The following is a 27,828-nucleotide window of genomic DNA, read 5'->3' as shown; positions in this document are numbered from 1 at the left end:
TGTGTGAACGCAGCAATATTGGTATTAATAAATCAACATATTGGTTTTAGCCAGACATCAATTAAAGATCTTCAGCTAATGAGGCTAATGTAATGAGCACAATAGTTTTTATATATTTTTTTATCCCATTAAAAGTCCAGTTTAAGTACATACACACACATCAATGCTCCATGCCTTTTATTAAACATTGCTTTAAATCTTCCATATAAATCTAAAGATCTGTAAAGTAAGCAAAATTCTACCCGATCGACCGATTCACAAAATATTAACATACAAGTACTGTATGAATCTTATATGGTAAACTAAATGTATCCCCACAAAAGGGTGAGGCAAATAAGGTACAGTACAAGCATTACAAGAAACAACGGCATTTAGTATAAAACGATACACAACAGTTAAGTTCTTCCTAAGGTTAGTGTTTAATTTAGTTTAGTATTATTTTATTCACATCCTGAGAGGGAGGGATAGCGCTCCTTCCTCTGTCTACTTGGCCCTAGTACTGAACCACACTGAACACCAACCCTTACCTAACACTGGCCACCTCTGTTAATCTCCAACAGAACCGTGTTGACGTTAGAAACCAGAAAAAGAAGGAAATGAGAGAAAGACAGTAGCACAATTCCTTCATCCTATAGATTTCAGCCATGTACTGTAACAGTCACTTCTAGTGCAATGCAATCCTGCCTCCTGCAATCCTGCCTCCTGCAATCCTGCCTCCTGCAATCCTGCCTCCTGCAATCCTGCCTCCTGCAATCCTGCCTCCTGCAATCCTGCCTCCTGCAATCTTGCAATCCTGCAATCTTGCCTCCTGCAATCCTGCCTCCCGCAATCCTGCCTCCTGCAATCCTGCCTCCTGCAATCTTGCAATCCTGCCTCCTGTACACCTGCTCCACTGCTGCAGTCCACCATTACCTCACCGTTAAATGACATCATTCAGATGACTACTTTAACAGAGGGAGGGATTTATTTTTGATTGTGCCACCACTTGGACTGGCTGATGAAAGAAAGGGGGAGAAGTCCTATATAAATGTTATTTTAAATCAGGGATTCCCAACCTTTTACCCCCAGGGACCCCTTTTTCACATTTGAAAAATGTCCCACCCCTCTCCCTGTTTTCTATTTATTATTGTTTATTGAGAGACTCTATATTAAATACACCACCAGCTTGATTTTGTTCAATTTAAGGGACCAAGGAAAATGTTGTTGTTTTGAAGCTAATTTCCTGCAATTCTATGTAGTTTAAGAAGACTCGTGACATCTTTTAGATGGGCTATTTAATAATAATGGATAAGGAAAATAAAGTCTAGACCTGATTTCCTCAAATGTTATTCCGCTATCAAATATGTTTTATTATGATCATTTTAAGATGCTTTCATTTAATTATAGATATTCTCTTTTACAGAAAGTGAATAGATCAATTGATAGTGACAGAGCCACACATTGTATAAGATTACTTCCCAAGCAGTCCAATTTCTTTGACTCATCGACTTTAGAAGGTCGTAGCTAAGCTTCTGAATGTCAGAGACAAACCAAAGATAGTCCCGTGTGCATCAGAGTTGAGTCTTCCTCAGGCAATTAACAGCATGTTTCTAGCCTAAAGCATTGCAGATCTAGGTTGGGAACCCCTGTTTTAAATGATGATATTATGACAGAAGAGAACAGATGGATCAGGACTCAGACAGTCCTCCTTATGTACTATTTACAAAGAACGATTTCTACATCCTTAACTTAAAGTGGAATAATAACATCATAGAATACAACTTAAGAGCCAGGAGGAAATGCTCTTTAGGGAATTTTTGAGTCTGTTTCGACCCCCACCCCTTTCAAATGGACCCACACTCGCTGAGTTTGTACTGTAGAAAGATAGTGGGGGGTGGTGAGTGTTGAACTTCCGGTTCTGTTTCAGAGAAACACACAGAGTCACACAGAGTCAGCAGGAGGAGCTGCATTATGAGCCCTACACCTGGTTCCTGTAGAGCGGACCTGAACTATAAAGGGCCTCTGCTGTATAAGACTGGGGTGGCTGCCTGCTGCCGTCCACACTGTCCTCCGTTCCAGGGGAGGAGGGCTGAGGGGGGTACACGGTGACCCCACCCCCTCACCCAGTAGTCAGGTTTGAGTCGGGGGGTTCCAGGCTCTCAGCGATGTCCTCCAACTCATCCAGCAGCTCTGAGAAGGAGGGTCTCCGAAACGCATCCATCTGAACCACAGAACAAGAGGACAACATGAGTCCATCTGCACCACAGAACAAGAGGACAACATGAGTCCATCTGAACCACAGGACAACATGAGTGATATTCTACAGTAGATGGCAAATGCATGTCTTTCTTACACTCTAGTAGTTGAGGCAAACTCTATGACCAGGATTAATACAAAGCATGTTTATAGCATGTTTTGGGGCGGCAGGGTAGCCTAGTGGTTAGAGCATTGGACTAGTAACCGAAAGGAGCCGAAAGGAGCTGACAAAGTACAAATCTTTCGTTCTGCCCCTGAACAGGCAGTTAACCCACTGTTCCTAGGCCGTCATTGAAAATAAGAATTTGTTCTTAACTGACTTGCCTAGTAAAATAAAGGTTAAATAAATAAAAAAAATTGTGGTGTTAAAGCGCTATGCACTGAAATACAGACAATGAGAGATCGCATTCATAATGAACGCTGTGATGTTGGCTCAAACCTTAATTACCTTTAAAAGCACACCTAAAAAAAGAGCTGTGTTTTTGCCCTTCGTAATGAATCCCGGCTTAAGTCTCTCATTTTCTGAGACATGCTCTCACATTCACTCTCTAACATGGTCTCTCAGCCTCTCTACGTTTCTCCCTCACACTCCCTCCCTCCAGTCCACACTCACCAGACAGCAGTTGGCTGACAGCTCCAGGATGCGTCGTGGACAACCTTGGACCATCTCACTGAAGGCCTCAACGTCTAGACCATAGTCCTGCAGAGAGAACAAACAAAGGCCATGTACAGGCCCATAGAGTATCAATAAGTAGTTACAGGTTAGAGAGCTGGATCAGATAACCAATGTACGTCATGGCAAACAAGGAAAGTCTTGAGATCCCCACTGTTGTATACAGGCTACAGTTTTGATCATCAGGGACTACTGATGAATTTGCAGAACACGTACTGTATAGATAGGATAGCAGTGTGACTAACTGACCCTGCGGTCCTCCCACTTCTAATGACAAATGTCACAAATAAATCAAATTTAAGTGAAACCTCAACGAGCACATTAAAGTCTCTCTCTGCTCCCTGTCTCTGACCTTGTCTTGATCACCCTGGGGACGACAGACAGGGACATTAGATGACTCATTTCACCATCATCTACATGCAAATGGCACTGTCACTAATGGCCGAATAACTAAGAGAGCTATCAAGTAACAAGACTGCTAATTGCCAAATTATGTTGCAGGATCACATTCAATATAACGTCTGAGTGGTGGGGAAATGCATTTAATTAACTCAATAGCTCAGTTGTGGTATAATTTCCACGTGTGTAGTGTCAGTCTAAATCCAGCAGTCTATGGTTCTTTGGTTTTGATAAGTTTGTGTGCGTTTTTTGTTTAACTATCCTTGTGGGTACCAGAAGTCCTCATAAGGAGAGTAAAACAAGGAACATTTGGACAAGTTGGGACATTTTTCCAAGCCCCGTTAGGGTTACAATTGGGGTCAGGGTTAAAATTAAGGTTAGGGGTTACGGTTAGGGAAAATAGGATTTTGGATAGGAATAAATTATTTCGTCCCCACAAGGATAGCAAGGATGTGTGTGTGTGTAGGTTTTAATTTACCCGTGTTCTGGGAAGGATCTCGGGATCTGCTGAGATCCGGCCCAAAATCTCACACAGCATGATGCCAAAAGAGAAAACATCCACCTGGAGGAAGAAGTTGTGTTTTTTATTTATTTACCTTTATTTAACTAGGCAAGTCAGTTAAGAACAAATTCTTATTTTCAATGACGGCCCAGGAACAGTGCCTGTTCAGGGGCAGAACGACAGATTTGTACCTTGTCAGCTCGGGCGTTTGAACTTGCAACCTTCCGGTTACTAGTCCAACGCTCTAACCACTAGGCTACCCCGCCGCCCCATCTTACTGACTTTATTGTCCTAATTCCATTCCATTAATGAACTAAATAAATTAAATGAATGTTATGAATAGATTATAATAGGAAGGATCAGATGTAAGTATTTTCTATCATTTAGTGAAAACCATGAAATAAAATACCAGTTATTTCTATATCAGGGTGTAAAACTGTCAGCGTCCCAAATGGCATCCTCTTCCCTTTTTAGTGCACTGCTTTCAACCAGGGCCCATAGACATCTGGTCGAAAGCAGTGCACTCAATAGGGAATAGGGTGCCATTTGGGATGCAGAACGTGTGTGTAGGCTACCTACCTTGCGGTCATAGGGTTCCCCTCGGAGCATCTCAGGGGCCATCCAGAAGGCAGAACCCACCAGAGACATCTTCCTCTCTGGGTCATTAGCTGGCAGCTCCACCATTACCTCCCTGGCCAGACCAAAATCTGTCACAACCGCCTCCCTGCCCCGAGACGTCTCCCGTATCAGACAGTTCTGCACACACACAATGTTCAGACAATGTTAGATAACAGTTCTGCACACACACACACACACACACACACACACACACACACACACACACACACACACACACACACACACACACACACACCTTTCAGGCAACGTTAGACAACTCTGCACACACACAACGTTCAGAATATTACTCACATTAAAAGCACTTGTCACTGCTATCAAATCTTTTCAAATGTACAATACAGTAGACATCAAAATGTATTCATAAATGTACAGTAGATATTCAGAGCTGGGATTCACTAGAAAAGCAATAACTGAAGTCATACCGTCACACTGCAGTGCAACATGTTGACCACAAGAGGCCAGTGTGACACTTCTACATCCACACAACACAGTCATTTTAACCTCCTCCATTCTATCTGCTTTTGAGCCTGAGGTAGCAACCTAATTCCATAGACTATACATTCACATGTTTCTACATGATATGAAACACCTCTTGATTCACTGTTTGAATACTGACTTATGAATTATCACTGTGCTGGAGGTCAAACGCAGTGGGGTAAAGTACGTAGGTAAAAATACTTAAATCGTTTTTGGGGGTATCTGTTCTTTACTTGATTATTTCTATTTTTGACAACTTTAACTTTACTACAATCCTAAAGGAAATATTTTACTTTTTACTCCCTGACACCCAAAAGAACTCGTTACATTTTGAATGCTTAGCAGGACAAGCAAATGGTCCAATTCACACACTTATCAAGAGAACATCACTGGTCATCCCTATTGCCTCTGATCTGGCGGACTCACTAAACACAAATGCTTAATTTGTAAATAATGTCTGAGTGTTGGAGATAGCCCCTGGCTATACGTAAACTTAAAAACAAGAAAATGGTGACGTCTGGCTTGCTTAATAAAAGGAATGTTAAATTATTTATACTTTTACTTTTGACATTTAAGTATATTTAAAACCAAATACTTTTACTCAAGTAATATTTTGGTGGGTGACTTACTGGAGTCATTTTCTATGTAGGTATCTTTACTCAAGTATGACAAGTGGGTACTTTTCCCACCTCTGGTCAAACCACACAATTCTCACATGGACAAAGAGGCACAGCGACGGCGAAACATCGAAAACAATCATAACATTGGATGTGACTGTGAAAACACACTTCAGATTCGTTCCTCTGTCATTTACTGAGCTGACTATTGCTCCTGCATTAGGACAAACGGTACCCATCTGAAACCAGCTGGTTTAGCAGGCTGCCTCATAATCCAGTCTGAAACGTTCCTTCAACAACCATCCTCTCTGAACAGTGAACTATTGAGATGTAACATGGGGGCTGCTGTGGCCATTTTGTTGGCCCAATACTATTGATGGCAGAGGAGTCTCTCTAGGCAGATGGGTTGCCTCCCACAATGTACCAATACTCCAGCTTCCACTCAATAGAAGTTCCGGTGTTAGTTGGGACAGAGAGGACAAGTTAGAAATGGGACGTGAGTCACCGATGATGTCACTACTGTATCCGTTTGTTACCCTAGCTAAATAAGAGTACAATTCCCACCCACATTTTAAGCCTCACCTACCCAAACTTTGGATTTGTTGGGAGAGTTGTCTGTTTGAAGAGTACCCTTCTCAGAACAATGGTTTTTCCCCTTTCAAAATGTCCAAGAGAATCCGACATCCTAGGTCTGGGTTTCCGAGACTAATGACAGATCGGAACAGTAAGTTGACCAATTGGTCAGTGACAGTGATTAAGACAGTATGGGTATCTAGACCTATGGGCCAGCGGTTTAGACAGTATGGGTATCTAGACCTATGGGCCAGCGGTTTAGACAGTATGGGTATCTAGACCTATGGGCCAGCGGTTTAGACAGTATGGGTATCTAGACCTATGGGCCAGCGGTTTAGACAGTATGGGTATCTAGACCTATGGGCCAGCGGTTTAGACAGTATGGGTATCTAGACCTATGGGCCAGCGGTTTAGACAGTATGGGTATCTAGACCTATGGGCCAGCGGTTTAGACAGTATGGGTATCTAGACCTATGGGCCAGCGGTTTAGACAGTATGGGTATCTAGACCTATGGGCCAGCGGTTAGACAGAGAGTATCGGTGTTATTTAAAACAGAATTCAGCCTATATCGCTATAACCTCTCTATCCCTGGTGCTGCTGGGGAGACATGACTGGTTCTAGTATGAGCATGCAGGGCGTTTCCTGCCACACCATTGGCCTGTAATGACAGAGCAATGGGGCAATGGGAGAATCACACCCACCACAACCCATAACCTCATCACTGATGTGGTTTACTACCAAAGAGAAGAGTTTGGACTGGGATGGATAGATCATGAGAAAGGGAGATGTGAGTGTGTGCTTGTATATAAACAAACCCCTTGCATAATGTTCAGAGGATTATCCAGGAAGTGGAAACGCTCAACCTCAGCCCCCTCTTACTTGTTTTCTAGACTAGGGTCCTGTCCAGGGGGTGTACTTGTACATTATACTGCCTCACACTATAGAAACATGAGATAGGACAGAAGCCTTATGGGCTGGTCTGGTTTGGACTAGGCTTATTTACTGTACATTGATGTTCCTGTTAATGTGGGGTTTTGTTTCAGTTATGGACCTTCCCAGAATCTGTCCCTGCTATTAAGACCTTCTCAAAGGCTGCATCCCAAATAGCACTCTATTACCTAAACAATTCACTGCTTTTTAGGGAATATAGGTGCTATTTGGGATGCACAGATTCTGGGAAGGTCCATAACTGAAACAAAACCCCACATTAACAGGAACGCCTCCCCTACAGTGAAATTCAGTCAGTAGTTAGTGATTTCTGAGGCAGGATCCCTGTAATCTGCCTATGCTGGAAAAAACAAGCTTTGGCATAACTAAACCGGCAAGAATAAGAGGTAACACTGTTTCAAAGAGGACTTAAAGTTGTACAGTGGGACTAATACAGGCTATGAAGAATGCCAACCCCGCAGCTTAGCATTTGTGTTATATACAGTGACAGGTTCAGTTTGGCTAAAGCTAGTACAGGTACAGTAGGCACTAGGTTAGGTCCTTATTATGTGTGTTAGGATATGGTACAGGTACAGTAGGCACTAGGTTAGGTCCTTATGTGTGTTAGGATATAGTACAGGTACAGTAGGCACTAGGTTAGGTCCTTATGTGTGTTAGGATATAGTACAGGTACAGTAGGCACTAGGTTAGGTCCTTATGTGTGTTAGGATATAGTACAGGTACAGTAGGCACTAGGTTAGGTCCTTATGTGTGTTAGGATATAGTACAGGTACAGTAGGCACTAGGTTAGGTCCTTATTATGTGTGTTAGGATATAGTACAGGTACAGTAGGCACTAGGTTAGGTCCTTATTATGTGTGTTAGGATATAGTACAGGTACAGTAGGCTCTAGGTTAGGTCCTTATGTGTGTTAGGATATAGTACAGGTAGAGTGGTTGTCTATCTACGTCAGGGTTTTTCAACTGGCGGCCCAAGGTGATTTTATTTGCCCCCCCCCCAACTTCTCTGAGCAAAAGAGTATAAAATGGTTTGTTAGACATTTTAAAAAATACTGTAAAAACAAAACATAGAAAATCAGCTCCAATTGATTTTTATGTGCATAATAGAGAGATATGTGATCGTATACAAATGTATGGAAGGTTTGAAATGATTACGTTTTAGTCAAATATATCTGTTTGGGCTTCTTGCAGTCAATTTGCAATCTACAAATTATTGGTAATTATGTTCCGGTCCCCTGACCATCCACTCCAGGAAAAAGTGAGCCGAGGCTGAATCAAGTTAATGATCTCTGATCTACGTGCTTGAGAAAATAGTCGGCTGACCCTAGTTATCTGATTTACAGATCAAGAAATAACCAGAAACATATACTGTACTTGTCCTTAATACCTTCAATCAACTTCCCACTCACGTCTGGATACATGGAAAAAGATTAATGTCAAATGATAGTCATGTGCGTTTTTTAAATTAAAAGCCCAGATTGCATTAGTAGTGTACTTTGCTCTGGCACCACTGTAGTCATCTGTCCAGACAAGACCCTGGCCTGGCAGTGGTGTGTGTGTGTGTGTGTGTGTGTGTGTGTGTGTGTGTGTGTGTGTGTGTGTGTGTGTGTGTGTGTGTGTGCGCGCGCGCGCGCGTATACCTTGGAGTTGAGGTCTCTGTGGTAGATGTTCTTGTAGTGCAGGTAGGTCATGCCTCTGCTGATGTCACAGGCCAGGTCCACCTTCTCCCTCCAACACAGAGACACGTCTTCCTGGGCCAGGAGGTCCTCCAGACAGCCCCCACTCACATACTGACAACACAGAGAGGGGGTGCAATTAGTACCATAGAGATCCTATATTCATGTTTATGGAGATAGATCCTTTATTCCGTACATACAGTGCCTTGCGAAAGTATTCGGCCCCCTTGAACTTTGCGACCTTTTGCCACATTTCAGGCTTCAAACATAAAGATATAAAACTGTGTCTCCTTGCTGTTTTGCAAGGAGGAATGGGAAAAAATTTCAGTCTCTCGATGTGCAAAACTGATAGAGACATACCCCAAGCGACTTACAGCTGTAATCGCAACAAAAGGTGGCGCTACAAAGTATTAACTTAAGGGGGCTGAATAATTTTGCACGCCCAATTTTTCAGTTTTTGATTTGTTAAAAAAGTTTGAAATATCCAATAAATGTCCACTTCATGATTGTGTCCCACTTGTTGTTGATTCTTCACAAAAATATACAGTTTTATATCTTTATGTTTGAAGCCTGAAATGTGGCAAAAGGTCGCAAAGTTCAAGGGGGCCGAATACTTTCGCAAGGCACTGTAGATATCCTATTTCCATGGTTAAACACATACTTAGCAATCTATTCCCTTCAACAACTGTGACTACTGCCAGATGCACAAATACAGAGGGAAAGTACCATAGAGAATCTACATGTGTCTATAGAGATGGGTTATACCATAGAGATAATCCTTTCTATGGGTTTTACACAGGGATACCAATCTCTTGATTCTATGGTGAGATGCACAGATACTGAGAGGAAAATGTTGGTGTCCTAAGTGATTAAGGACACTTACCTCCAGTATTGGGTACAGCTTTTCTTCTCGCACACAGATCCCAAGATACCTGTGAGGATAATAATAGGTTGTATTACTTTCACACTGTTACTTTTTGTTGTTGCAACTCCTACACATCTTCCTCTAAATACAAGCATTTGTCATATATGTTGGAAAGGGACTGACCTGACAATGTTAGGGTGTGAGAGCTTCTGCAGTAGACTGATCTCTCGTACGATGCTGTCCTGGTCCACGTCGTTCTTATAGATCTTGACCACCATCACTTTCCTCGTTGTGCTGTGCGACACCTAGACAACAAAGGGCGTTATATATTTACAGAGTGGTTGTTGCTCAGCTTTGATTGACAACAGTTGGACGATCTCACTATTGTGTATTTGGACAAGTTGTAAACAGGGCTGGATCTCTATGAACTAGAGCCAGGATAACAAAACAAACAATGCAGTTTCTTGCATACCAACACAAGATGAAAATGTGCTGAGACTAGAGCAACAATCTTAGCAGTCTTGATCTCTTCCTGAGGTGAGTTAACTACATCCTATTGTCTCTGTGAGGCCAGACTGGTTCCGTGGTACGCTACGTTCCCGCCACAGTAGCATTCTCTGGATGTGTCCCAAATGGCAACCTATTCCCTATGTAGTACACTACTTTTGACCAGGGCCCATATGTCAAAATAAGTGCCCTACATAGGGAGCCATTTGGAAGACAGCCTGGCACAGGTACCTGAACCATCACACTGGCTGACTGACTGCACACCTGTAATCACCCTCCTTTCAGGACTTTATATCGCCATCTGTGATCTGTATCTGAGCGTCTGGGAGTTCCATCTCAACACAAACACGCACGGTGGCCCTGCATGATGGCTCTGCTACAGAGCTATTGTGACCTGACATTACCTCCAAGAACTACTAGGACTGCCAGTGTTCAGTCCATTAGCATTTTAATGTTGTTCATTTGACTCCACAGACAGTACCTCACATCTAGACAGTATTAAGAGAACGTAAGCTGTGTTCCTATGTCTCGTGGGCATGTGAATGCAGAGAAGGACATGACTGCAGTGTAATTACTTGGGCATGTTGCGGCTGCTGCTCTGAGGAGTGCTTCAGGGATCAGCCAAGGCATCATGTTTTCAGTTAACACCCGAGTTGGTAGTACACAAAATGTAGGTTGCTCTTTGGTTGGGACTATAATTTATGTATTGGATTCTGTGAAATGTGTCATAATACACTTATCAGGATGTATGCCACATACAGCATGATGGCATTTTGAACACTTTCGTTACTGAAACAAACATGAAATATGGGAAGTAAATCATAGGTAAGGGGTGTAGAAAGTCAGTTATTTTTTGTTCTCTCTTTCACACACACACACACACACACACACACACGTCGATATATTCACACACACACGTCGATGTATTCACAAGCGCACATACACACACGTCGATGTATTCACAAGCACACACACACACGTCGATGTATTCACACACACACACACACACACGTCGATGTATTCACAAGCACACACACACACACGTCGATGTATTCACAAGCACACACACACACGTCGATGTATTCACACACACACACACACGTCAATGAATTCACAAGCACACACACGTCGATGTATTCACAAGCACACACACACACGTCGATGTATTCACAAGCACACACACATTTATTTTCAGCCATGTACAAATTGGACAGTTCATACCTTGTACACCTTGGAGAAGAAGCCACTCCCAATCAGTTCGGCACTGAAGTCTTCCCAGAATTCCAGTTTGCGGACAGCGGTGCGAAGCTTCTGCCAGCGGTCCACCTGGCAGTAGGTGTCTGCTACCTCGCCGAGCAGCGTGGGGCTGCTGGGTTCAGGGGTCACCTCCAACTCACACCTCATCCTGGACAGCTCGTCTAGAGAAGCACAGGGTCAGACACTCAGTCTCACTCTCTATCCCTATCCCAGTGTTAAAGCCATCAGAGGAACTAGAATTATCACAATGCTCTCCTTCAATCCAGAAATATCGGCGGCGAACACTCAAAACTATACTGTGCAGCCATGATTGGGCCTTGGAGGCAGACCCACCTGGCAGCAAAGTCCACCCACTGGGGAGCTAGGCCCAGCCAATCAGAATGAGTTTCTCCACAAAAGGGCTTTAGATGATCAGATGTTCTTGCAGGTGAAGAATGTGGAGGTGTGGTTGGTGGTGAGGCCAGTTGGACCTACTGCCAAATTCTCTAAAACAATGTTGTAGGCAGTTTATGGTAGAGAAATTAACATGAAATGATCTGGAAACAGCTCTGGTCTCTATTTTATTTAACTAGGCAAGTCAGTTAAGAACAAATTATTATTTTACAATGACGGCCTACCCCGCCAAACCCTCCCCTAATCCGGACGACGGCATTCCTGCAGTCAGCATGCCAATTGCACACTCCCTCAAAACTTGAGATATATGTGGCATTGGGTTGTGTGACAAAACTGCACATTTGAAAGTGGCCATTTATTTCCCCCTAACAAGGTGCACCTGTGTAATGATCTTGCTGTATAATCAGCTTGTTGATATGCCACACCTGTCAGGTGGATTATCCTGGCAAAGGAGGAAATGCTCACCAACATGGATGTAAAGAAATATGAGCATTTTCTTTTAGAAATAAGATTTGTGAGCGTATGGAATATTTCATAGATTTTTTTATTTCAGCTCATGAAACATGAAACACTTTACATGTTGCGTTTATATTTTTGTTCAGTGTCATAAAAATGAGGAAAAAGAAGATGGAAAGGAAATGTTTTTGATCTTGAAATAAAATGGGGGCGATTTGAAAGGGAAATATACTAATTTAAAATGCAAATTAAACAGATTCTGAGGAAAGGGAAATCATTTTGATGAGATAAAAGACATTGTGAGATGAAACCATAATTTGCACTCAAATATCTTTTTAATGCATGCAATTAATTGCAAATAATAAAAGCAATTTCCTTCTAAGTATTTTATTTACTGTAACTAAGTACTGATGTTGGTATTTTTGACCTGTTTAACTGCCAGTATTAAATGTCTACCAGTGTTGAATGTGATGGTTAAAGGTTGGCGCCACACTGAGCCGAGGGAACACTGATAATGTCTCTCTTCCCTCCCAGCATCTCTGCCTGGTGTTTACAGTACATTTGGTACCAGATTAGAATATAAAAGGGGCCTGTCTCTGCTAGACATTTTCTCTGCTTCTGTGCGGGAGGTATATCGCTGTTGCAACTTGTATTAAACTGAAATTATTATGATTGACTATATCCATGACTGCTCTTCTCTTTTGTTCACCTGAAAATCCCCTTTACAAAAGTCATTCTTTACTTGCCCAGCATAACTGTGACAGGTTTACAAACCCATTTGGAGACGCACAATCGCGGTTTAGATTCATTATTCTTTGCTTATGCGGTGTGTAGCCTAAAACTACAAATACATACTGTACATAGGCAGAGGTCTATGACACCATCACAACAGCATATGTCATCGTTCCTTTCAGCTCCAAGGCAGAAAACAATTATACTGGGCTGAGGCCTTGGCTACTGTATCTAACACCTGCTCAAGGCCAAACAACCTCCTGTTTTGTTGCCTGTTCACACAGATTCCATCACACAAGCTTCTCATAGCTTCTGCAAATGGTGCATGGCTGAAAAGAGTTCTGCTAAATATTTTCATCATGATGACCAGATAGGTATGCATGAGAATACTTTAGTGGGAGAGCAAACATTGCCATAATAAATAATATCACAATCTAGTGCAACAGAAGCATGAAAAGTCCATTAACTAGGAAGAAGTCACGTGAAACTAGATTCTCCAGTGTTCACAAATCCACTGAGGTCAGCTTAGCACACATGTACACAAAAGTATTACTGGAATTTTTGTTCTGAAAGTTTTCTATTCGCAAGAACAGTCATCCAGGCAGGATACTTTCTGTTTCGTTGGGAACGATGATGAGTGATTTAAAACAGGCAGGAACAGTGCATAGTTCAAGTGATTGATTGAAGATGTCTGTGAATACAGGGGACGGCTGGTCAGCACAGTGCTTTAGTGTGGCTGAGGAGACCCGGTCTGGGCCCTGCAGCTTTCCTACAGTCCTGTTTCTTCAAGATTTATGTAGTTCTGTCATTGAGCTCTTCTTGTTTATTCATGTTTTGTATTGTGGTTTGTGTCGAACCAAGGAAGATAAAAAGAGACTGACTCCCTGCTCTGGGATAAGACGGGGTGGTGCGATGGGAATAGAAGTGGGTAGTCTGGGTAGGAGTGGGGGAGGGTGGGTAGGAGGTAGATGGGATTGGGGGGCAGGATACTCCAAGGAATGTCATAAATACACAAAAATACAGTAAGTCATGGTAATGTTATGACTTTGCCAAGAGGACTGTTATCTGAAACACAATGCTATACAGTATATCTGGGCAGACAAGCACATGTTGATTAGCCCTAATCTCAACTGTGTCTTTGTTTTCAAAGTACAGTTGTTTTCTCTCTCTCTCTCTCTCTCTCTCTCTCTCTCTCTCTCTCTCTCTCTCTCTCTCTCTCTCTCTCTCTCTCTCTCTCTCTCTCTCTCTCTCTCTCTCTCTCTCTCTCTCTCTCTCTCTCTCTCTCTCTCTCTCTCTCTCTCTCTCTCTCTCTCTCTCTCTCTCTCTCTCTCTCTCTCTCTCTCTCTCTCTCTCTCTCTCTCTCTCTCTCTCTCTCTCTCTCTCTCTCTCTCTCTCTCTCTCTCTCTCTCTCTCTCTCTCTCTCTCTCTCTCTCTCCTCTCTCTCTCTCTCTCCTCTCCTCTCTCTCTCTCTCTCTCTCTCGACAAATAGCAAAAGTCAGTTTTAACATGAGTGATCTAGTTGGGTGGTCGATTGGGTTACACTCACATGCAAACACACAGCCTTTACCCTGGAGTGTGTAACGTAGAGTGGTGAGATCATGAGGGCCACATGAGCTCAACGTCCAGCCCTGGGCCAATGTGAAGTTGTAAGTGTGGGGATAGATATGGTTTACTAGTGGCTCCTAGTAAACCATAAATAACTTGTTGACTATCCTATAGGTTATAATTATGTTTAAATTGTCAAAATATTTGTGTACTTCTCTTATGACTTTACAAATGTACAGCACCAGTTCAAAGTTTGTACACACCTACTAATTCAAGGGTTTTTCTTTATTTTTACTGTTTTAAACATTGTAGAATAATAGCAAAGACATCGAAACATATGGAATCATATAGTAACAAAAATGTGTTAAACAAATCAAAATATACATGTATTTTATATTCCTCCAAGTAGCCACCCTTTGCCTTGATGACAGCTTTGCACACTCTTGGCATTCTCTCTACCAGCTTCACTTGGAATGCTTTTCCAACAGTCTTGAAGGAGTTCCCACATATGCTGAGCACTTGTTGGCTGCTTTTCCTTTATGTCCTGAATACAAAGGGTTATGTTTGGGGCAAATCCAACACAACGTGGCCAAAGGAAAATCTGGATGTACTTTCTACCAGACACTGGGAGATGAATTCCCCTTTAACCTTTTAGCTGGATAATAACCTAAAACACAAGGCCAAATCTACACGGGAGTTGCTTACCAGTTACAGTTGACTTAAATCTGCTTGAAAATATATAGCAAGACCTGAAAATGGTTGTTTAGCAATGATCAAAAACCAATGTGACAGAGCGTGAAGAATTTTCAAAAGAAGAATGGGCAGATTTTGCCCAATCCAGGTGTAGAAAGCTCTTAGAGACTTAAACAGAAAGACTCACATCTGTAATCGCTGCCAAAAGGTGACTCAGGGGTGTGAATACTTATGTAAATTACATATTTCTGCATGTCATTGTCTGAAAAAAGTCTGAAAAACATGTTTTCAGTTTGTCATTGTGGGGTATTGTGTGTAGATGGTTGAGATATATATATATATATTTTTATATATATATATATATTTAATCCATTTTGAATTCAGGCTGTAACACAACACAATGTGGAATAAGTCTAGGTGTATGAATACTATCTGAAGGCACTGTATTTATTTTACCAGGCAGGTCAATTGAAACACAATTATTTTAAACGTATTTACAAAGGCCTGGAAATTGAATCACAAATCAAATTGATGGAAATAAATCATGAAAGAGATAAAGAACAAAGAGTAAGTGTGTGTGTGTGTGTGTGCGCACGCGTGTGTTATGTACCGCATGACCAATGTGTACAAGACAGATATTATTTCATCAACAACAGCTTAACACGTCAGTGTGGATGACAGATTGTTACATCACCCCAACATTAAAAAGCCATCGCTGCACAATCCTCAGCCATCTATGACGTGGGGGACTGCCAGTAAAGGCCTTCTTTCTCTTCATCCATCCAACCATATTTATAGCAAATAAATAACCCAACCATTTACAGCGCTAGCTCCAGCCAATCTTTCCTAGGTGGTCCTAGCAGCCACACTCCCCTCTGCAGTCTGCACAACCATCAGTCCAGTGAGTCTATCACTCTAACCCTTGGCTCTCCCTGCAATGCTGGGCCTCCAGACACATCCGCTGACACAAGCTACACTATGTATTCAAAAGTTTGTCATATTTCTGCCCTGCTAGAGTTGCCCCAGTCAGTGCTGTAAGTGCTGTTATTGTGCAGTGGAAAAGTCTAGAAGAAACAATGTCTCAGTCGCAAAGTGGTAGGCCACACAAGCGCACAGAACGGGACCGGCAAGTGCTGAAGGCCGTAGTGAGAGAAAAATTGTCTGTCCTTGATTGCAATACTCACTACCGAGTTCCAAACTGCATCTGGAAACAACGTCAGCATAAGAACTGTTAGCCAGGGCCTTCAAGAAATAGGTTTCCATGGTCGAGCAGCCACGCACAAGCCTAAGATCACCATGTGCAATGCCAAGCATTGGCTGGGGTGGTGTAAAGCTTGCCACCATTGGACTCTGGAGCAGTGGAACATGTTCTCTGGAGAAATTAATCACGATTCACCATCCGGCAGTATGTGGACTAATTAAGGTTTGGCGGATGCCAAGAGAACGGCTACCTGCCCCAATGCATAGTACCAACTGTAAAGTTTGGTGGAGGAGGAATAATGGTCTGGGGCTGTTTTTCATGGTTCGGGCTAGGCACCTTAGTTCCAGTGAAGGGAAATCTTAACACTACGGAATACAAAGACATTCCAGATGATTCTGTGCTTCCAACTTTGTGGCAACAGTTTTGGGAAGGCCCTTTCCTCTTTCAGCATAAAAACACCACCGTCCACAAAGCGAGGTCCATACAGAAATGGTTTGGCAAGATCGGTGTGGAGTAACTTGACTGGCCTGCACAGGGCCCTGACCTCAACCCCATCGAACTGGAATGAATTGGGATGAATTGGAACACCGACTGCGAGCCTGGCCTAATGGCCGTACATCAGTGGCCGACCTAACTAATGCTCTTGTGGCTGAATGGAAGCAAGTCCCCACAGCAATATTCCAACATCTAGTGGAAAGCCTTCCCAGAAGAGTGGAGCCTGTTATAGCAGCAAAGGGGGGCAACTCCACTTTAATGCCCATGATTTTGGAATGAGATATTTGACAAGCAGGAGTCCACATACCTTTTGTCGTGCAGTGTACTGGTACAAAGCTCACCACAATGGACAAATGATTGACAATGTTATAACAGACAAACAACCAGGGGGGGGAGAGGGATGGGGGGCTGCCCAAATAATCAGTGTTTGGTAACCTCCCCTATCGCAGCTACCGGGCGCTGATTACAAAATCCAGCTGATGTAAACAAGGCATAACGTTGTATACAGACAACTTACAGTAGAGCTAAAGCCTTTCCACAGGCCCATATGGGATTCATCATCAGCCCATTCAGGTCCCAGAAGGGATTATTAAGGGATTTACATAGAGAGACGGATCTGAAATTCCTTGACCTTACACTTCCTGTCTCATCTCACTAAAGACAAATCCTGCTTTCTCTCTCAGATTTGTGAAAAGATTTTGCTTCTACTCATTTCGGCATAGACTCCCCTTTGATCTATTCCATTCCAACATGAGACTTTCAGCACTATGGAATATACAGTTGGGTCCAACACTATTGATAGCATTCATAAAGATGAGCAAAAATTACTGTACAAAATAAATAATTAAAATACTAAGCTATATTGTATTATAACATTTTGGGGAAATTATATAATTTTTCTCTAATACAATAGCTCAGAGAAAGAGCATGGAATTATTTTTGGTCCCAAAAAAAGGTATGGGTCAAAATGATTGACACCCGTTTTCAATACTTTAATACCTCACCTTGCAAGGATAACAGCAATGAGCCTTTTTCTAAAATGCTTTATGAGTTGGAGAACACGTTGGGAGGGATCTTAGACCAGTCCTCCATACAGAATCCTTCCAGATCCTTGATATCCTTTGTCTGCGCTTACGGACTGCGCTCTTCAATTCAAACCACAGGTTTTCAAATGGGTTTCAAGTCTGGAGACTGGGATGACCATTGCAAACTGTTGATTCTATGGCCGATTAACAATTTCTTTGTGGATTTTGATGTGTGCTTGGGGTTATTGTCTTGCTGGAAGAACCACTTGCAACCACGTTTCAGCCTCCTGACAGAGAACAAGGTTTTTGGCAAAAATGTGCTGGTACTGGGTTGGTTCATGATGCTGTGGACCTTAACAAGGGCTCCAGGACCAGTGGAAGCAAAATAGCCCCATAACATTAAAGATCCACCACCATATTTTACAGTAGGTATGGGGTTCTCTTCTGCTGCTGTATGTGGACAAAGAAATCTGTTTTCATTCCACTGTATATGCAACCATGGTGCACAGTACAGTTATCAACAGAGAGATAGTCAAATCAACACAAACAGGCAATTACCTGATAGGTCAAATATTAACTTTCTGCTTCACAAACTAGAACATGGCTCTTCACATGACACTGCATGAGCTATCACCTATTGTGCATGACGCGCACGCACGCACGCACGCACGCACGCACGCACGCACGCACGCACGCACGCACGCACGCACGCACGCACGCACGCACGCACACACACGCACACACACACACACACACACACACACACACACACACACACATTTTTTCCTTTTACGATGGAGTCATTGTTTTCAACACTCCTGAAACCTGCTTGGCTGGTCCCCTACCAATGCATTTTTATTTTATTTTAGGTCTGAGAAGATTTTGAACTTGATGTTTCACATTGTGACAGATCAAAATGAGAAAGCCTTTTGCCAGAGTTCTGCTTCCCCCTCACATTCTCTCCCACGAAAACTCTCAGAGCTTTCAAGAGAGTGGGCAGAAAGGCCTTCCTCATACCAAGGCTCTCTCTGTGTGTGTGTGTGTGTGTGTGTGTGTGTGTGTGTGTGTGTGTGTGTGTGTGTGTGTGTGTGTGTAGATTCATGAGAACTAGCTGAGTATGTGTGGGCTAACCTGCCTTCCTGAACACTATGCCTTGCATGTATGATGGTATATTCTGAGTGGTCCTCTGGAGCATTACGCAAACTCTGTGTCATTCTTTGACTGACTGTGTAGTTCACAAGGGGAAATGAATGTTTGAGACTAAAATGTCTGAGTATACGAGCTACTGAAAAGAGAATGTGGTTGTGCTAGTGTGTGTACGGTATGTACTTTGTATCAGTATGGATAGACAGTGAGAGACAATGAGGCAATCATGGAACAAGCTGGGTCAAACATGTCAGAACATGTGAAGGGCTGCCCACCACTAAACAATCACAGCGCCACTCAGCCCTCACACACACAAATGGACAGCAGTTGATTTCATAACACTTGTTCTGAGAGGGCCAGAGAGGAGGCGGGGGAATCAAAAAGAACAAGGCCTGCCTTGTGTGGGTGATGTGATGAGCACAAAAATATACAAATAAACCTGATCAACAACAATCTTACACTGGCCAGCATCACAGACCGGCTCAGAAGCAATGCATTATTTCACACACAATATACAAGTGTCACTCTCATATGCAATACAGTTAGTGTAAAATCCTTATGGGCAATGCAACAAACAAAATATCAGGTTGAATAGTGACGAAATTGAGCTTTTACAAATGGGCCGGCCATCCGTGGATAATGATTCATTTATGGTCCTTGTGACATGATGCTGCATGGATAGCTGGCAGGGTTGGGACTGGTGTTGATGGTAAGTGGATCGGCTTCTGGCCTGCCTGGGCTTTGCCTTGATGTGCTGGATCAATAATTCAGTGTAGTGGAACCCTAGAGCTGTGGTTGGCTAACTGCTCCCTCTCTCTCTGTCCTCAGCCCCTGTGACCCGGCTCTCTGCTCCCTCGCTCTCTGTCCTCAGCCCCTGTGACACGGCTCTCTGCTCCCTCTCTCTCTGTCCTCAGCCCCTGTGACACAGCTCTCTGCTCCCTCTCTCTCTGTCCTCAGCCCCTTTGACACGGCTCTCTGCTCCCTCTCTCTCTGTCCTCAGCCCCTGTGACACGGCTCTCTGCTCCCTCTCTCTCTGTCCTCAGCCCCTGTGACACGGCTCTCTGTCCTCAGCCCCTGTGACACGGCTCTCTGCTCCCTCTCTCCCTGTCCTCAGCCCCTGTGACACGGCTCTCTGCTCCCTCTCTCTCTGGCCTCGGCCCCTGTGACACGGCTCTCTGCTCCCTCTCTCTCTGTCCTCAGCCCCTGTGACACGGCTCTCTGCTCCCTCTCTCCCTGTCCTCAGCCCCTGTGACACGGCTCTCTGTTCCCTCTCTCTCTGGCCTCAGCCCCTGTGACACGGCTCTCTGCTCCCTCGCTCTCTGGCCTCAGCCTCTATGACACGGCTCTCTCAGGTTACTTCCTGATACCTAAGATGGTTTGTCTCCCGGGGTCACGACCTGCTGCTTCCATAAAGTGTATGTCGGCCTGTGTGTGTATTTTGGGAGAGTGTGTATGTGTGTGCGTGCGCATGTGGTATAAACTGCTGGAATGATTTTATTTAAGGAAACCACCCAGGCGAAGTTGAAGGTTCAACATGCAAAACATTGACATCAGGGTGTGGGACGGTGCTGTAGATATTTTCCCTGTGAATGGCAGTTCTTTGAAGGCTTTCAACTTTGTAAACAGTTGACTGAGCTGGCTGTAAAATCACCAGTCACATACACACAGTCTCAATAACAAATTCCCAATGATCTCTCATTATCTGTCTATCAGTGCTCACAGTTTTCCACAGGGAAGCCTAAAGCCACGAAGATCCACTGCTAGTCACAGTCTGTCCTGTCCAGGTAGAGGGGTTAGTCTTCTTAATGCTACATCATTTAGGCACTCCTTCAGATCTATAGGGGCTTTGCTCTGGGCAAGTTATTAAATCAATGCATTAAACTACTTTTTTTGTGGTTAAATCCATTTAAAGTCAATAACTTTTTGACAGCACCCCTTTTGATTGGAACAACACCTTCCACACATATTTGCCCAGTGTAGAAGTGCTACGAAAGTGACTTTTTGGACCTGAATGCCAAACATTCAAGAGATAAAAGCGCTCAAAGTTTACACCTTTTGCATACTCCACCATAGCACGAGACAACCATGTCTTCATCACTGGAAAAGATAAACCTTTGAGATGTATATTATTTTAAAGCTTACAAAACAGGTTTGTCAAACTTTTTATAATTTCTTGAAAAAACCATGAATGCCGAATGATCTAAAAACAGCTCAACTCTGATTCTGCGGTAGCTAAGACCCTATTTCACATCATCTTTTTGGGTTGTGCCCACCATCGGTTGAGACACCACATGAACTCAGGGTGGGTGTCATGTTGTTTAAAACAAAAGGGATTCTGTCAAAACGAGATTGTTTAAAACAGGGTAAATCCATTTGAATTCAAAGAGATATTATTACCTTGTTAAAACTAAGTTCAAAGTTTAAACTTACTCATGACTAAAGAGTATTGGGCAGGGTGTTCTCAGCTCCTAATGACATGGTCATTATATTTGACATGAGAGACGTAGTGTATTTTATTCCTTTAAAATCACCCATTGTCCTTCCCACGGTCACTTTTTCTTGAGTAAGTGACAAATGTATTATTAAAGTCAGACTCAGAGAATCAATCAGAGGTCGGTGACTGAGGTCTGGTAGCTTAATAACTGGATCAGCGTTCTGATAAACACACAACCAACCAGAGACAGATGAAATCAAATCAAATTGTATTGGTCACATACACATACTTAGAAGATGTTATTGTGGGTGTAGCGAAACGCATTACTATCCAGCTCCTGCATTGGTTGGAGTGAAAAGATGGTGAATGGTTCAGATTGGCCTAGAGATCTGTATGGCTCTGGTTCTGAATGGGTATCTGGGGCCCACCAGTCTCCAGTAGTGCCAAAGCAGCCAGTACCAGGCTACCATGCCAGGTGCCTGAATACAGAACAATATGATGTTCAAAAGGTTCAACTAATCCTCACAGCCCTGTCACATTCCACATCCCTGCCCAGGAAAACTACCTAACTACAGCTGGAGCACAGTCTGCTACTGGTGGTGAACTCTCTATTGTACCACTGGTACCCTGTACCACTGTGCCTCCTAGCTGGCACACCGTCAGAGACCCACAGAAACTCCAATCCAATAGATAGGATATTTCTGGGTTCTACACCAACTAAACAAACTATGGGTATGAAAACTGTTTACTGGGTATGAACTTTTTCCCTGACCAGAACTATGCACAATGTGGCAGCTTCGTGTGGGATTCAGTTTGTTTTCAGTTCAATTGTGTAGCCAGGCTTTTAAAGTAGATGCTTTTCAAGTAAACATGCAGACAGTTGTGCAAATGACTTTTTATGAAGGGTTAACCTGGACCAGAAGAGAAACTGGGGACACAGGAAGGATTTAACTGAGGACAGAGGAAGGATCTACCTCGCCCGTGTGTCATCACAAACAATCCAGGATGTGACAAGGTGTGTCTAAAGGAAATCCAGACATTTCCAGAGCACTTGACCGTACTACGATAGCAAAACCTCGGAGGAAATGACTGCACTGCGAGGCCTTGACGCTTAGCTTAATGTAACCTTGTTCCTCATGATCACTCTATGCTCCCCAATTATGACCTGACAAGTAATTTAAGTCCTACTGGATGACCGGCAAACTAAGTGTCACAGTTCCACATTGAGTGACCAAAGCTGGAAATGACCTATGGCCAACCTCCAGAATCACACCAGATCTATCTGCATACAAACACACCCGCATAAGTCCTTCATGCATCTGAATATGGCCAACGTTACCCTCTGTGTTTACATCATGCAGAGATGGTCACCTCATGGCAGGGTTCAACCAAGGCTTGCGTGCCATCGTTGTGCCACACAGATAAGGGCTAACTCGCGCTGTTAAGCCCCTTATGAATCGACCACGTTGTTCTCCTTTGTTTTGGTCAGTAAACCAACCCAAACAGATGACCTACGCACATTCATTCAGCTACTTTGCTCCCACTGAACAATCGATGGCTGCCACAAACTATTTTCCATTAGTGAAACACCACAGAATATGGCATTAGTATCAACATAACCAAGGACAGTACATGGCAAACAGAAAGCATAGACAGAATGTGCATCACTGCTAGAGGGAGAGAACATTCATAAGAGTGTTTCTCATTCCTTCTCTAAATGAGTGACAATGATGCATAGATCTGAGGAAGGCTTTGTACCCACAGATGACACAAGGTCAAAGATCTGACCTTGTCATTGGAACGCCATGAGAGGAGACTGTCTCTGAGCCTGAGGAACCGCACAGTCTTTGCGTTTCTCTTACAAAGGCTGATGCAAATCATTTCATCCATACAAATATTTCTACAAAATGTGCTGATATTTAATGGATACTTCAGTTACACTAGATATACATGTAGTGTAAATATTCGCTACTTGACCAAACGTATGTGGACACCTGCTCGTCAAACATCTCATTCCAAAATCATGGGCATTAATATGGAGTTGGTCCCCCCTTTGCTGCTATAACAGCCTCCACTCTTCTGGGAATGCTTTCCACTAGATGTTGGAACATTGGGTGCAAGTCCCCACAGCATTCAGCCACAAGAGCATTAGTGAGGTTAGACACTGATGTTGGGCGATTAGGTCTGGCTCGCAGTTGGTGTTCCAATTCATCCCAAACGTTTTCGATGGGATTGAGGTCAGGGCTTTCAGTCATATTCTTCCACACCGATCTCGACAAACCATTTCTGTATGGACCTCGCTTTGTGCACGGGGGCATTGTCATGCTGAAACAAGAAAGGGCCTTCCTCAAACTATTGCCACAAAGTTGGAAGCACAGAATTGTCTATAATGTCATTGTATGCTCTAGCTCTAAGATTTCCCTTCACTGGAACTAAAGGGCCTAACCGAACCATGAAAAACAGCCCAGACCATTATTCCTCATCCACCAAACTTTACAGTTGCCACTATGCATTGAGGCAGGTAGAATTCTACCTGGCATGCGCAAACCAAGATTCATTAGTTGGACTGCCAGATGGTGAAGTGTGATTCATCACTCCAGAGAACGCGTTTCCACTGCTCCAGAGTCCAATGGTGGAGAGCTTTACACCACTCCAGCCGACGCTTGGCATTGCGCTTGGTGATCTTAGCCTTGTGTGCGGCTGCTCGGCCATTTCATGAAGCTCCCGAGGAACAGTTATTGTGCTGACATTGTATGAAGAGGCAGTATGAAACTCGGTAGTGAGTATTGCAACCGAGGACAGACAATTCTTACAGACAATTAGTACTGTATCAACTGCACACCTACTGAACATCAACTCTACTGTATTCACAAGCTCCCTGTTAGAGAGCATCCTGTACTGAAGACTCACAATGCCTGTTCTGTTGTCTGATATTAATAACTGATTTATGATCTATCCTCCTCATTTGGGTGGCAGTAGCACAGTTCCTGATATTCCCTGCTCCTGGGTAGAGTAACTGAGTGCCAACAAATTCACGGCAATGCATCAAGCCACCGCCTACCCTTAGGTCCCCTATGTCCCCTGCCTACACTTATATCTCATATGTCTTCTCTTATGTCCCCCACAAGCAAAATACATGTAAATGTGTGGAACACAGCAGAGTGTAGGAGTTTACCCCACTGTTCACCACACTCAAAACTCAAAAGAGTCAATCAAGTGAAATAATTGGCCAGTCATGTTATTATCCTGTAATTCCCATAACATGTCTATAATGACATGTACATTATATTTTTTTACTGTACAATCTATTTCCTTCAACTAGGTCGAAAAGGAACTCATGATTTCAACACAAGTTTAGACCTACTTTATCACTGTGACTGGCTTGGCACAACCTAAGTGTAGGTTAGATCATTAGACAAGCCATATTTCATGTAAACATATTCTATGTAAACTAAGACCCTGGAAAATGTGAAGAACCTGCCGCGCTGATGGATAATATAGCAATGTAAAATCATGGGGTGCACAGATATAGGATTAAAGCAATGCAATCACATTCAACAAGAGCTTTTCTCCAATTATTTTCTGTCAAGGGAGGAAAATGAATTAAAGGTACTAGAAGTAACAACTCAAAACGTCTCAAATTAACTGGTCCGTTATTGTCTTGACAACAAGAGATGGTCTGTCTTTTGTTGACCAATAAGAAGGCTGCCCCATTAGAATTATATTTTGAGATGGCCCAATAATATTTTTGGGGAAAAAACGTGAGGAATTGAGTGCAAAAGAAGAAGGAAAGTAGTAAGTATGCTGTTAGGAGCTTATGGTTGGACTAGAAGAGTATATTACTTACTCCATCGATTCAGTAAGCTATTCATATGCATCTTGTCGGGGTGAACGGGACAGGGTGCACAGTCAGTCCCACAGTGTGTGTAACCAAAGCAAGACCAGCAGAAGTTAGTGCCTTTGTCCAGCAGCTGAGAGAGATCAGACCACACACACACACACACACACACACACACACAATGAACACAAAGCACACACAGACAGGGACAAATGTGATTAGACATGCAAACAAGTGTCACTGCCACACCACATAAAACATTCCACACTCCTGGTGATAAAACTATTACTGCAAGGGACAGGTTTGAAATTGCACTTGCACTTTCAGTAGACTACTTGTATAGTTTGGATGATATAGGGACATAACAAGAGAGCACCTGTTCCATGTTGCAGTGCTTACCAGTGGAAGCTCCTCAGAGGAGGAAGGGGAGGACCATCCTCCTCTGTGAATTTCAGAAGAAAAAATGAATAGTGAAATATGTAAAAAGTTCATACTATACTAAATATATTCACATGTAACGAAGCAGCACTCAGCAGCAGTAAGGTAGCACCATGGTGTAGCCGGAGGACAGCTAGCATCCGTCCTCCTCTGGGTACATTGACTTCAATACAAAACCTAGGAAGCTCATGGTTCTCACCCCCTTCCATTGACTTACACAGTAATTATGACAACTTCTGGAGGACGTACTCCAACCTATCAGAGCTCTTGCAGCATGAACTGACGGTGTCCACCCAATCAAAGGATCAGAAAATTAATCTAGTACTGAAAGCATAAGCTACAGCTAGCTAGCAATGCAGTGCATAAAATGTCGTAAGTAGATGCCTCAAAGAGGCAACCGAAACCAACTGAACGGGGATAAACATACCTGAATTTGTCCAATAGAAACTCTTGTTTGAAAATGTTGGAGTAATGATTACACCCTAGATCAGCTAGAGATGCAGAAAAGAGTGTGCAAAGCGGTGTTGAATGTGTCACTGTCTGTCACCTTGATTACTCAATTCTCTTGACATGTTGTTGTAAAAAAAAGTTACGTTGTAAACTTTCATTCATAGCCGAGGTTGTACCTCAGTGGGTACAGGGAAAATTCTAGTATCAGGTAGTAGCCGAAACCTATCGATGTTACATTGAGCTGGGTGAATGGAGTCCCTTACAAAAAAAGATTGCAGTTTTGAAACTGCAGTAACTTCAGTCAACTGTGGTATTTTGGACACAGTAATTGCAGAATGACTGCAGAATAACTGCAGTGTAATGCAGTTGAACTGCAATGTAATTCAGTTGAACTGCAGTTATACAGTTCAACTGCATTACACTGCAGTTATTCTGCAGTCATTCTGCAATTACTGTGTCCAAAATACCACAGTTGACTGAAGTTACTGCAGTTACAATGCAAAATTACTGCAGTAAAAAAAGTTATATTTTGGACACAGTATTTGCAGCATACTGCAGTTAAACTGCACTCTAACTGTAGTTATATTGCATTCTGACTGCAATCTTTTTTGTAAGGGATATGAATGACAGTTAACCAATATGCTGTAATAGAAATAAGGCCATGTTCATTTAAAAAAAAATGTGTCATCCTCCTTTACCTTAAACGGCACGAACCGCCACTAGTTATTAAGCCCTTACTTGCCATTAGAAAAGTATTATATTTTAGGATGTGTAAGTGTATGCCAAGGATATAAAAACTGTTGCATGATACTGCATAAGATTTCTAATTTTATTGGGATATGATATCATTCTAAAGTTCACCTATCATTCGGAGGTGTAGCCTACTTTGTGTCTGGTATGTTCAAACACATTTGGACGTCAGCTACTGTGAAAGCATAGCAGCGGGGGGAAATACATTGGAACTGAGCTAAAAGATAAACATTTGCAAGTGTGTGTGCGTTCAAAGCGTAAAACAAATCATGTTATCAGGTGATATTTGTAAACTATAGGCTTTAATGGATTACTACAAAATAGTCAGTCAAGTTTTACATGTATATGCTACTTACTGCGGCAAACTGTTGTGTAGACAAGCGTTTTCTTCAATGAACTTCCTCGGCTGCGTCGTAGATTAAAATATATATTTCCCATAGAAGATGCAATGACTAGAATGGCGCGAGCGCCGCAACACTTTAACTGTTACAGCGTTCATGCGGGTCTCGACCAAACAGCGCAATCAATGCGTCAGTCTCAATCTGTCACCGTCAGTCTGTTGTTTTTCAGAAACTGAACCCAAACAGGTTGACGAAATGCATGCCTTATCTGTTGCCTTGGGAACACCCTGCAATTACAGGGCTCACTGCGTTTCAACCTGTCACTCCGTAAAAAGTGAGACCGATGAAAGTGTTGCCTAGTGGCTCTCTTTCCCTCCCACACACCACACCAACCACAACACAGACAGCTGCCACTGTCGCAATGAGAAACGTTCATATTCTGAAGAACCGTTTGTTCTCTTAACATGTTCACGTATGAATAGCAAGTCTAGATATCCTCCCAAAATGTTGATCTGCATATCATA

General features: G+C 42.9%; 1 protein-coding gene across 2 annotated transcripts; it reads right to left on the bottom strand.

Annotated features, from left to right (window-relative positions):
• Window positions 1-162: 162 nt before the first annotated feature.
• LOC109868707 (dual specificity testis-specific protein kinase 2) lies at window positions 163-27,770 on the bottom strand. 2 transcript variants are annotated; one of them, XM_031803093.1, is made up of 11 exons: window positions 27,320-27,770; window positions 25,725-25,767; window positions 25,335-25,458; window positions 11,332-11,528; window positions 9,787-9,908; window positions 9,622-9,670; window positions 8,703-8,852; window positions 4,389-4,565; window positions 3,786-3,869; window positions 2,849-2,935; window positions 163-2,200 (listed from the first exon to the last, which is right to left on the bottom strand). In XM_031803093.1, exons 3-11 carry the CDS (start codon window positions 25,363-25,365, stop codon window positions 2,099-2,101), a joined length of 999 nt encoding a protein of 332 aa, XP_031658953.1. In that variant the 5' UTR covers window positions 25,366-25,458; window positions 25,725-25,767; window positions 27,320-27,770; the 3' UTR covers window positions 163-2,098. The 2 variants fall into 2 exon arrangements, with proteins under 2 accessions (XP_031658953.1, XP_031658952.1); XM_031803092.1 differs by lacking the exons at window positions 25,335-25,458; window positions 25,725-25,767.
• Between the last annotated feature and the right edge of the window lie 58 nt (window positions 27,771-27,828).

This window comes from Oncorhynchus kisutch, linkage group LG23 (genome assembly GCF_002021735.2).
Source record: "Oncorhynchus kisutch isolate 150728-3 linkage group LG23, Okis_V2, whole genome shotgun sequence".
NCBI lineage: Eukaryota > Metazoa > Chordata > Actinopteri > Salmoniformes > Salmonidae > Oncorhynchus > Oncorhynchus kisutch.
Note: the sequence above shows the minus strand (reverse complement) of the source record. Positions and strands in the feature narration are given on the sequence as shown.

Coding starts and splice junctions, on each gene's coding strand:
- LOC109868707 (XM_031803092.1), bottom strand. CDS start 27,401: ATGGGAAATATATATTTTAATCTACGACGCAGCCGAGGAAGTTCATTG. Junction 9,671..9,786: donor TCACACCCTAACATTGTCAG/GTCAGTCCCTTT, acceptor TTATCCTCACAG/GTATCTTGGGATCTGTGTGC. Junction 2,936..3,785: donor AGATCCTTCCCAGAACACGG/GTAAATTAAAAC, acceptor TTCTCTCTGCAG/GACTATGGTCTAGACGTTGA.